The sequence below is a fragment of the Phyllobates terribilis genome, unplaced genomic scaffold, assembly GCF_046119375.1.
Source record: "Phyllobates terribilis strain yellow unplaced genomic scaffold, ASM4611937v1 Scaffold_5__5_contigs__length_657084704, whole genome shotgun sequence".
Taxonomy (NCBI): Eukaryota; Metazoa; Chordata; class Amphibia; order Anura; family Dendrobatidae; genus Phyllobates; species Phyllobates terribilis.
Genome location: NW_027362765.1, coordinates 594,001,648 through 594,014,569, shown reverse-complemented (window position 1 = coordinate 594,014,569; position 12,922 = coordinate 594,001,648). Strand labels below are relative to the sequence as shown.

Genomic DNA, 12,922 nt, shown 5'->3' with positions numbered 1-12,922 from the left:
CCCGTGTGCAAATAACATGGAATAACTCAAACTCAAATGACAAACAACTATATACATGAAGAATACCTAGAGTTTCAAAATTCTAACTAAAGCAATCTTGCAGAAAATAGAAAACAATTAACTGGGCGGGCCTGCAAGGCCACAGGTATGTGTTCTAGGGTTAAGTGGTGTCTGTGCCACAATTTTGGGCGTCCCCTTGCTGTGTCTTACGTGACGTTGGCATCGTCAATTCCAGGTGGGTTGGGTCGCACCCCCCCCTTTTAACTGTAAGAAACTACATACACTATGGCTTGGGGTAACACAGATGGTTGAGTCTGAAGAGCTGTTTACTCAGAGGTCTGCTCCAAATCTTCAGTGTCTGCTAGTCAGCGTAGAATTTTTAACTGTATCTAGCCTAGGCAATACTTTGGGCGTTGTAGCCCAGCTGCGAAGCAAGCTGCACCGCCTGTGTATCTAATAAGAATTTTTAAATTAATCTAGCCTAGGCAGACTGTGGGGACCCCCAACCAAACCCAGATGCTCAGCCCCCCTACCGCCCCCCTTTCATGGACAACCCAATAATGTAACTCTTACAACTGGATGGGTGAGGATCGGTCACAGCTTTATTAACTCTTTATACTCATTCCATTAGAAAGGCATTTTATTTCTAAAATAGCTCAGCTTGTTGCAGCATGCCCTGGGTCCCCACTCCGGCAAGTTGGCCAACAAGTGTAACTCTCCAACATGTCCTTTCTATTTCCAGGCCACGGAGGATCCAGCGTACTCGTATGCAGGACTCTGACCCCCACCCATCACTCTTAACGCTTGTTCCACTCCGTCCTGGAGTCCTGACAGGAATATGTCCAGTCCAATATCTATTAAGTGAACACCGTCGGGCCGTATGAGGCCTGCTTTATCTCCTTCCAGTTGTCGGTGTCGTATCACTACACCGCCTCTGTCTCTTCTAAATTTTGCCATCCGAATATTTATTACCCGCCTTGTCCATTCGATGGCCGTGATGTCTCGCGCACCTTGCCATACCGCTATCGGCACAATCTCTGACCACACTATAGCTAATTTTGTGAAAAATTCTCTGAAGCGCTCAGTGTCTAGTTTCAATATTGCCATTAGTTATGCGCTCTTGTGATGACCTAGGTTGTTTCCCCCAGCCTGTATAACTAAGATGACCGGACCTCTTGCCTCTCTCCCTACCTTGATTACCTCCATTAGTACCTGTGGCCATAGCAGGCCTCTAATACCTCTCCAGTTGAAATATGTGTTATGAAACTCTAATTTCCTCCCGCCTGGGCGGACTTTCGCCCTTTTTTGTGCCCAATATATATACGAGTGGCCTATCACTCACACTGTTGGCTTAGCGTCACCTGTAAAAGAAACCAACCACGTTAGGATAACAAGTCCGGTCTTATGTATCTCGCCAAACACGTGGATCGCCATCTCCCTATCCTCTGAACTTCCGTTTCTGACAGTCCTGCTCTTGCTGCTTCCATGGCCGCACCTATGCGGAATGAGTGTGTCCCGTAATCTTTGGGGTGGTTCCCTGCCGATGTTATGCATTTATTAAATATAGCTTGGAACAGGTATCTTGATAATGGCGTTCCATCAATGAGTGATACGAAGAAATTACTTTGTGATCTGATGGTTAGATATGTTTTTACTATTGTTACCCGACTCAGTGTACCGTTTGTGGGTTGTAGAAGTACCCAAGTACCCCTGCCCGCTGGAACAGTTTTCGATTGGTGTATGCGTACACGCATTGCATTATTGACTATGACTACTTCCTGGTGTAATAAGCGTCCACTGGTGGTAATTTTGGATTGAGGGACTAATTCGCTTATACATAGCGCCCCGAAGAAGGCGATCACAAATGCAGTAGACATTAGTGTTGCTTCAAATTGTGAGTGTCATGTTAATGGTGTTAGGGATAAGATGTGAGAAATCAGTTTTAGTGACACGGGACGGGACGTCTACATTCCTGACTTGGCTGACCCCTTTTCCACCCTTTTATGGATTGTCTGATGATGAATCTTTGTCACATCTCCCCAATTCAGTAGTTGGAAGTGAAATGCTACTCCGGTCAGACACCGCTGCGCTGACGCCCCCGATATGCCCCTCATCATTAGCTGGTGGAGAAATTCTATGGTGACTTGTGATCTGGCTTGTTCACATTGGTCAACCCGTCTGCCTGCTACTAGTCGTGTCCACTCTTCCCATGCCTTACCGTATGCTTGCCACGTTGACGGGGCAACTGACGCTCTGATTAATGGCATCAACTATTCGCCACTAGATCCCATAGGGAGGGTGGGCAACTGTTGCCCGATGGGTGGGCGTTGTGGAAGAGCTCTGTGAAAATCTGCCAATTGAATTGTTATAAAGCGTTAGCAGCAGCTTTATACCCCTCAGCATAGTGGCTAGCGCGGACCCATACATTGTGTTTTAGGCACAGGAATACTAGCCTGCGTAGTAGGCCTAGCACTGGGAGAGACGATGATGCCATCTTATTAATGCAGTGCGCTAGGCTGGTGTTTTGTGTTATGAAGCGTATATTTTTGTTAGCCAGGCGCGCGCCCCATATTTCTATTGCTACTACTATTGGGAAAAATTATTTTCAGGGCTAGATGCAGCTAAAAATTATTATTAATTTCAAAGCTGGTGGAGCTTGGTATAGATGGCCTAATACAATGAGTCCCACACACTGCTAGAAGCCCAAATATTTTTTCAGAGGTAGATGCAGATAAAAATTATTTTTAATTTGCAACCTGATGGAGGTCAGTATAGATGGACTAATAGAGAAAGTCCCACACACTGCTAGAAGGCCAAATATTTTTTCAGAGCTAGATGCAGATAAAAATTATATTCAATTTGCAACCTGATGGAGGTCAGTATAGATGGACTAATAGAGAAAGTCCCACACACTGCTAGAAGGCCAAATATTTTTTCAGAGCTAGATGCAGATAAAAATTATATTCAATTTGCAACCTGATGGAGGTCAGTATAGAAGGACTAATAGAACAAGTCCCACACACAGCTAGAAGCCCAAATATTTTTTCAGAGGTACTGTAGATGCAGATAAAAATTATTTTTAATTTGCAACCTGATGGAGGTCAGTATAGATGGACTAATAGAGAAAGTCCCACACACTGCTAGAAGGCCAAATATTTTTTCAGAGCTAGATGCAGATAAAAATTATATTCAATTTGCAACCTGATGGAGGTCAGTATAGATGGACTAATAGAGAAAGTCCCACACACTGCTAGAAGGCCAAATATTTTTTCAGAGCTAGATGCAGATAAAAATTATATTCAATTTGCAACCTGATGGAGGTCAGTATAGAAGGACTAATAGAACAAGTCCCACACACAGCTAGAAGCCCAAATATTTTTTCAGAGGTACTGTAGATGCAGATAAAAATTATTTTTAATTTGCAACCTGATGGAGGTCAGTATAGATGGACTAATACAACAAGTCCCACACACAGCTAAAAGCCCAATATTTTTTCAGAGCTAGATGCAGACAAAAAATTATTTTGAATTTGCAACCTGATGGAGGTCAGTATAGATGGACTAATAGAGAAAGTCCCACACACTGCTAGAAGGCCCAATATTTTTTCAGAGGTAGATGCAGAAAAAAATATATTCAGTTTGCAACCTGATGGAGGTCAGTATAGATGGACTAATACAACAAGTCCCACACACAGCTAGAAGCCCAATATTTTTTCAGAGGTAGATGCAGAAAAAAATATATTCAGTTTGTAACCTGATGGAGGTCTGTATAGATGGATTAATAGAACAAGTCCCACACACTGCTAGAAGCCCAATATTTTTTCAGAGGTAGATGCAGATAAAAATATATTCAGTTTGCAACCTGATGGAGGTCTGTATAGATGGATTAATAGAACAAGTCCCACACACAGCTAGAAGCCCAATATTTTTTCAGAGGTAGATGCAGAAAAAAATATATTCAGTTTGCAACCTGATGGAGGTCAGTATAGATGGACTAATACAACAAGTCCCACACACAGCTAACACACTCTGCAATAGGCCAAAAAGGATTAGCTTTGCTAGATTTAGCCAAATGCTGTGAAAAAAACTTGCACAGCACTGGTACAGACCTGCCTGGCAAAAACTGATAGGAACGATGTAACTTAATCCTGAAAAGGACTGCAATTACAATTAGTCTTTACTCCCACAACCTATCTATTTAAGAGCACAGACCTGCCTGATAAAAGTCGTAGGAAATGCTGTAACCTAGTCCTTAAAAGGACTGCAATCACAACTATTCCCTACTCCCAAGCTATCTGTAGATTTGTGAGAAAATTGTCTTGAAATTAACAAGGTATAACGCACACAGCAACAGCGGTGCCGTCTAACACGCAGCTGCAGCAGTGAGAAAATGGTGGCAACGGGGAAAATGGCTGGGTCTTATAGGGCAAGGACATGTGACATACACTGCCAATGACACATGCCCTTGCTTGTGTGAAAAAAAGCACTTCGCTCCGTATGTGCGCTGCTGATAGGCTGACAGATTGCACCTCCCCACTGTAAATGCGGGAAAGAGAAAAAAAAAATGGAGATCTTCATTATTCCTGCAGAGATCCATCCCCTGCCCCTCCCCCCGCCCCGCTGTACACTCAAACTGCGTATTAACATTAATTTTCATCATTACTGAGAAAAAATCCAGTTATGATTTTGGTGCATGAACAGTTATCGAACATAACCTCGAACAGCCGAATTTTTTTCAAATCGTTCGTGTTCGCCGAACGGCTCGAACACCGCCCAAACCAGCTCGAATTTGAGATTGGCGAACAGTTCGAGTCGAACAATGCTCATCTCTACTGCTAAGGACAGGCAACAAGCAGAAGAGACTTGTTTGGGCTAAAGAACACAAGGAATGGACATTAGACCAGTGGAAATCTGTGCTTTGGTCTGATGAGTCCAAATTTAAGATCTTTGGTTCCAACCACCGTGTCTTTGTGCGACGCAGAAAAGGTGAACGGATGGACTCTACATGCCTGGTTCCCACCGTGAAGCATGGAGGAGGAGGTGTGATGGTGTGGGGGTGCTTTGCTGGTGACACTGTTGGGGATTTATTCAAAATTGAAGGCATACTGAACCAGCATGGTTACCACAGCATCTTGCAGCGGCATGCTATTCAATCCGGTTTACGTTTAGTTGGACCATCATTTATTTTTCAACAGGACAATGACCCCAAATATACCTCCAGGCTGTGTAGGGGCTATTTGACCAAGAATGAGAGTGATGGGGTGCTACGCCAGATGACCTGGCCTCCACAGTCACGAGACCTGAACCCAATCGAGATGGTTTGGGGTGAGCTGGACCGCAGAGTGAAGGCAAAAGGGCCAACAAGTGCTAAGCATCTCTGGGAACTCCTTCAAGATTGTTGGAAGACCATTTCCGGTGACTACCTCTTGAAGCTCATCAAGAGAATGCCAAGAGTGTGCAAAGCAGTCATCAAAGTAAAAGGTGGCCACTTTGGAGAACCTCAAATATAAGACATATTTTCAGTTGTTTCACACTTTTTTGTTAAGTATATAATTCCAGATGTGTTAATTCATAGTTTTGATGCCTTCAGTGTGAATGTACAGTTTTCATAGTCATGAAAATACAGAAAAATCTTTAAATGAGAAGGTGTGTCCAAACTTTTGGTCTGTACTGTATAAAAAATCATTTTTAATAGGGTTTTATAAGTGTAGTTTTCTAGTGTTTTAAAAGTGAGGTATTTATTGTGCGCTTTTTTTTTTCGTTTATTTTTTGTTGCATTAATTTTTAAAGGTTTTTGACAATATTCATTTACATATCTTTTAACAAAGTAATTAACATAAGAGTTATGAACTAGTATATATTATGCTTTTAAGATTTCTTGTGGACTGATGAATTAGATTTTATAGTATTACTGATGTCTAAGGGAATGGGTGTATCTGCTTTGTGTGGAACACAGCCCCCACCCAAAACTGTGCTTTTGCTTCCTTTAAGTAGCGGTTGTATCTTAAAAATTTCTGAGAATATACCTGAGGAAGACATAATCTTGTCAAAATGCGTTGTATTTACTTGAGAAGTAAAGATCGTTTGGAGAATATATACCCACAGTATTCACTGGCTTCTTGGGAGCGCATTTGGCCTGAATGAACATTATTGTCAAAATCATCGCAATTATATGTGATCTGTGTGACGGACAAACCACAGTTTTAAATAGATGGATTTTTAGCGCTGTAGTATGGAAAGGATCTGGCTGTATTCTGCTGTGCCAACAAGCAAATGGAGCAGAAAAACGGTGTTCTCTGGATTGCTTTATAAGCAAATAATGAGGATTAAGATCCAAAAAAAAATTATTCCTGGCCCCTGATACCTGGGGCTATTTCTAGAAATATCTGTAAAAGCACCAGCAGACAGAATTGGAATGGGCCCTCTTGCTACATGCACTGCAGTCTGCCACATACACTGCCTGCCTGCCTAGCACTAATATCTATGCAGCTGGATTAAGGTACCGTACCCTCACACTTAGCGACGCTACAGCGATCCCGACAACGATACGACCTGGCAGGGATCGTTGCTGCATCACTGTGTGTTCGCTGGTGAGATGTCAAACAGTCAGATCTTCCCAATGACGCAGCAATGATACGGTGACCCATAGCGACCTGTATAACGATGCAACACAAATGCACACCTATGTGTCTCAGTTCTGAGTCGCCAATGAGGTCGCTGGTAAGGTGTCAAACACACCGATGCATGCTACCCAGTGGGACCTCAACGATCAAAAAATGGTCCAGGCCATTTTGACACGACTAGCGATCTCACAGCAGGGGTCTGGTCGCTGCTACGTGTCAAACGTAGCAAGATCGCTGCTGAGGTCGCTGTTGCGTCACAAAACTTGTGACTCAGCAGCGATCTCGCTAGCGATCTCACTTAGTGTGACGGGGGCTTTAGTCCTCAGAAGGACTGTTAGTTGAGATCGAGATGTGTAGAATATGTTGTGGTATACCTAAACTAACTAAGAAACAAGCAAATCTCTCTCTAGCTCAGCAGCACCTCTCTCTACACGGCCTGATTCCAGAGTAGACCGTGACGAGCATGGCGGCGCCAGGTCTGATATAGACCTGATGACGCTGTGCGACCAGCCAATCACTGTAATACCATAACCAACATGGCTGCAGCATTACAGTGTGTGGCAGACAATCCCTGCATGTTCATTGGCGCTCTAAAGAGTGCCAAACATGCAGGGAGGGGACCTGAGCTCCCACCGAGCAACCCCGGAAATACTTGGCGAGCGCAGAGCATCTCGAGCAGTGAGATGCTTGGGCAAGCACCGAGCAGTAGCGAGCATGCTCGCTCATCACTAATCATCAGTAAGGTTAGTAGTGGTCCTAATTCCACAGATAACTAGTCAAATTGTTCATAAAATGCAATTGCTTTCCTTCTTTCCTTCACACTACAATATCACTGGGCTTTATCTATGACAATATAAACTTAAATTTTCAATCAATAGTTATATTATTTCATCTTTGATTTCCTCTTTCTTACATAGGTGCACAGGGATCTCGAGGAATTCAGGGACCTCCTGGAAAACTTGGTCCTCCTGGAGTAAAGGGAGAAAGAGGATCCATTGGACAAAAAGGAGAACAGGGTGTCAGTGCTACTTCAGGTATCTTCATAAAGATAGTGATCTGATGTTTCCTGTCATTTTTGAGGTTTCATGCTAATGTTATGGACCATTGTTTTTCACTAACATGTATGTGCACTTTAACAACTAGAAAATGTCAATTTACAGACAGTAGGAAAGTGAACAGTTGAACAGGTGTAATACAGGACTGAAGATTTTACCTACTCATATGTCTGCTAATAGCCTGTAATCATGGAGACATTTAGGTCACGTTCACACATTCAGTGTTGGGTCAGTGTTTCAAATCAGTATTTGTAAGCCAAAACCAGGAGAGAAACAATTAGTGAATAAGTATAATAGAAACACATGCAGCACTTCTAAATTTCTCACCTACTCCTGGTGTTGGCTTACAAATACTGATATGAAATACTGACCAAATACTGAACTTGCGAACATGGTCTTAACAGTATAGTAGGTGTCTATAAAAACTGTTCACCTAAAGGCATTTTCAACTTTCAAGAAAATTGAACCCAAATGCTTAACAATACCAAAAAGAACACACGTAGCAGGATTCAACATTTCCTACCTGTACTCTGGCCAGTTTTTTCTACAGTGGTGCTGTTACTTTGAGAGTGCACATTAGTGTTGAGCAAGCATTAAATGCTCGAGTGCTCGAAGCTCGGGCCGAGCTCGTCGTGATACTCAGGTGCTCGACCCGAGCAACGAGCCCAATGTTAGTCTATGGGAGACTCGAGCATTTTTGCGGCGGCTCCCCCGGCAGTCTTTTAAAAGCCTAACAAGTGCCCAAAACGATAGTGACAGTGCTCAAATGACATGGGGACAGCATGGGGATCGCCCCAGGAAGCATTTCTGACCCCCAGGTCACTGCTGTCAACAACGTGGTCAGAGATATTAAGCCACTTTTACAGGCTCAAAATAAAACGTTCAAAAACGAAAGTGAAAGTGCTTTCCTGTGAAATATGTTAAGGATAGTGTTGAGCGATACCTTCCGATATCAGGAAATATCGTATCGGATTGGATCGGACCGATACCCAAAAAGTATCGGATATCGCCGATTCCGATACAGGAAACCAATGCAAGTCAATGGGACACAAATATCGGAATGAAAATAAACCCTTTCTTTCCTTGTAGGTTAATTCTACATGAAGTAAAACAACTAAGAATAATGTAGAATGTATTAGCGAAAAGCCGGCAATTCATCAGCGGCATACACCGGTACCCGACAATTTACAACAGAAAGAATAGAGCTTCACACATAGATTAGATAGATAGAAACATGTCAGTCACATATATATGAAGTACAGTGACAGTGTTGTTTACTGTACTTGTCATTTAGTGTAAAGGATTTATTTAAAAAAATAATTGTGTTTTCATGCACTGTCTCTTTAAAAAAGCCGGCCGGCAATTCAGCTGCGGTACCGACAATTTATAACAGACAGAATAGAGCTTCACACATAGATTAGATAGATAGAAACATGTCAGTCACATATATATGAAGTACAGTGACAGTGTTGCTTACTGTACTTGTCATTTAGTGTAAAGGATTTATTTAAAAAAATAATTGTGTTTTCATGCACTGTCTCTTTAAAAAAGCCGGCCGGCAATTCAGCAGCGGTACCCGACAATTTATAACAGACAGAATAGAGCTTCACACATAGATTAGATAGATAGAAACATGTCAGTCACATATATATGAAGTACAGTGATAGTGTTGGTTACTGTTAGTGTTGAGTGATACCTTCCGATATCAGGAAATATCGTATCGGATTGGATCGGACCGATACTCAAAAAGTATCGGATATCGCCGATTCCGATACCGGAAACCAATGCAAGTCAATGGGACAGAAATATCGGAATGAAAATAAACCCTTTCTTTCCTTGTAGGTTAATTCTACATGAAGGAAAACAACTAAGAATAATGCAGAATGTATTATGCGAAAAGCCGGCAATTCATCAGCGCATACACCGGTACCCGACAATTTACAACAGAAAGAATAGAGCTTCACACATAGATTAGATAGATAGAAACATGTGAGTCACATATATATGAAGTACAGTGACAGTGTTGCTTAATGTACTTGTCATTTAGTGCAAAGGATTTATTAAAAAAAATATTAGTGTTTTCATGCACCGTCTCTTTAAAAAAGCCGGCCGGCAATTCAGCAGCGGTACCCGACAATTTATAACAGAAAGATAGAGCATCACACATAGATTAGATAGATAGAAACATGTCAGTCACATATATATGAAGTACAGTGACAGTGTTGCTTAATGTACTTGTCATTTAGTGCAAAGGATTTATTAAAAAAAATATTAGTGTTTTCGTGCACCGTCTCTTTAAAAAAGCCGGCCGGCAATTCAGCAGCGGTACCCGACAATTTATAACAGACAGAATAGAGCTTCACACATAGATTAGATAGATAGAAACATGTCAGTCACATATATATGAAGTACAGTGACAGTGTTGCTTACTGTACTTGTCATTTAGTGTAAAGGATTTATTTAAAAAAATAATAGTGTTTTAATGCACCGTCTCTTTAAAATAGCCGGCCGGCAATTCAGCATCTGTACCCGACAATTTAGAATAGAAGGAATAGAGAATCATACATAGATTAGATAGATAGAAACATGTCAGTCACATATATATGAAGCACAGTGACAGTGTTGCTTACTGTACTTGTCATTTAGTGTTAAAATAAAGGATTTATTTAAAAAAAAATTGGCGTGGGGTTCCCCTTAATTTTAGTCTCTAGCGGAGGTTAAGCAGATGGCTGGGGCAGATATTTGAAGCCTGGGAAGGGGGTAACACCCACGGAGCTTCCCAGGCTGCTAATATCAGCCCCCAGCGGAATACTTAGCCTTTACTAGCTATTAAAATGGGGGACCCCCCAAAAAAATGACGTGGGGTTCCCCCTAACTAAATAGCTAGCAAAGGCTAGGCAGACAGCTGGGGGCTGATATTAATAGCCCAGGAAGGGTGCCATGAATATTGGCCCCCTCCCAGGCTAGAAACACAAGCCGTCAGCCGCCCCAGAAATGGCGCATCCACAGGATGCGCCAATTCTGGCACTTAGCCTCGCTCTTCCCACTGCCCTGTAGCGGTGGCAGTGGGGTAATAGGGCTGGGGTTGATGTCAGCTTATAATGCCAGCTGACATCAAGCCCAGGTTAGTAATGGAGAGGCGTCTATAAGACACCCCCATTACTAACCCCATAGTCAAAGTTAAAAAAAAAACACAAACACCCAGAATAAAGTCCTTTAATTGAAATAAACACACAATTCTTGATTGTTCTAAATTAAACCATACTTACCGTCACGCCCATTCCAGCTGAAGCCAATGATCTCCTGCAATAAAAGAAAAATAATAAAGCAACCTCATCCTTACCTTTCCATGGTTCCCACGATGGCTCCAGCTCTGCTACATCGAGATGACAGGCTGGACCGCAGGAGAAAGCTGCCATCCAGCCTGTCATCACGCAGACACTGAGAAGCGCAGGCTTGCTTGCGCTCCTCAGTGTCTCTCTGTGACGGCATCCAGATGAGCCGACAATGAACTCGGCTCACCTCATGCACGTCACTGACAGCGTGGGAGAATTCTCCTGCACTCAGCGCTTCAGCGTGAGAATTTTCCCACGCTGTCAGTGACGTGCATGAGGTGAGGTCATGTCCAATGAACTCAGCTCACCTCATGCATGTCACTGACAGCGTGGGAGAATTCTCACGCTGAAGCGCTGAGTGCAGGAGAATTTTCCCACGCTGTCAGTGACGTGCATGAGGTGAGCTGAGTTCATTGGACATGACCTCACCTCATGCACGTCACTGACAGCGTGGGAAAATTCTCCTGCACTCAGCGCTTCAGCGTGAGAATTTTCCCACGCTGTCAGTGACGTGCATGAGGTGAGCTGAGTTCATTGGACATGAACTCGGCTCATCTGGATGACGTCACAGAGAGACACTGAGGAGCGCAAGCATGCCTGCGCTTCTCAGTGTCTTCGGGATGACAGGCTGGATGGCAGTGTTCTCCTGCGGTCCAGCCTGTCATCTCGATGTAGCAGATCTGAAGCTGTCGTGGGAACCATGGAAAGGTAAGGATGAGGTTGGTTTATTATTTTTCTTTTATTGCAGGAGATCATTGGCTTCAGCTGGAATGGGCGTGATGGTAAGTATGGTTTAATTTAGAACAATAAAGATTTGTGTGTTTATTTCAATTAAAGGACTTTATTCTGGGTGTTGTGTTTTTTTTAAATACTTTACTAGAAATTCATGGTGGTCATGTCTAATATTGGCGTGACCCCATGAATTTCGGGCTTAGGGCCAGCTGATAATGCCAAGCTGGCCTTAACCCCTTTATTACCCAGTGAGCCACCGCACCAGGGCCCTGGATGAGTTGGGTACAACGCCAGAAGATGGCGCTTCTATGAACGCGCCATTTTCCGGGGCGGCTGCGGACTGCAATTTGCAGCGGGTGGGGCCCAGAAAGCTTGGGCCTCCCTGCGCTGCAGATTCCAGCCCCCAGCTGCCTAGTTGTACCTGGCTGGACACAAAAATAGGGCGAAGCTCCACGTATTTTTTTTTTTAATTATTTCATGAAATTCATGAAATAATTAAGAAAAAAATGGCTTCCCTATATTGTTGTGTCCGGCCAGGTACAAATAGGCAGCTGGTGGTTGGGGGCAGTCCGTTCCTGCCTGCTGTACCTGGCTGGACACAAATATAGTGCGAAGCCCCACGTCAATTTTTTTTTAATTATTTCATGAATTTCCTGAAATAATTAAAAAAAAATTGACGTGGGGCTTCGCACTATATTTGTGTCCAGCCAGGTACAGCAGACAGGAACGGGCTGCCCCCAACCACCAGCTGCCTATTTGTACCTGGCCGGACACAACAATATCGGGAAGCCCTTTTTTTAAAAAAATATTTAATGAAATAATTAAAAAAAAAAATACGTGGGGCTTCTCCCTATTTTTGTGTCCAGCCAGGTACAACTAGGCAGCTGGGGAATGGAATCTGCAGCGCAGGGAGACCCAAGCTTTCTGGGCCTCCCCCCCACTGCAAATTGCAGTCCGCAGCCACCCCAGAAAATGGCGCGTTCATAGAAGCTGGATGCTGTACCTGGCTGGCATACAAAAATATGGCAAAGCCCACGTCAAAATTTTTGGGAAAAATTACTTAAAAAATTAATAATAATTTAGGGACTGCATCTTTATTAACTCCTCAAATGTCATTTAGTGTTAAAATAAAGGATTTATTTAAAAAAAAAATTGGCGTGGGATGCCCCATAATTTTA

The 12,922-nt window shown here is 43.0% G+C and overlaps 1 protein-coding gene across 2 annotated transcripts in view; it reads left to right on the top strand.

Annotated features, from left to right (window-relative positions):
- The window catches only part of LOC141273718 (mannose-binding protein-like), a 205,594-nt gene that overhangs the window by 64,496 nt on the left and 128,176 nt on the right, over positions 1–12,922 (top strand). For both annotated transcript variants that reach the window (XM_073685990.1, XM_073685991.1), the window contains exon 3: positions 7,540–7,656. In XM_073685990.1, the coding sequence (XP_073542091.1) occupies positions 7,540–7,656 (117 nt within the window). The remainder of the gene's footprint in view (positions 1–7,539; positions 7,657–12,922) is intronic.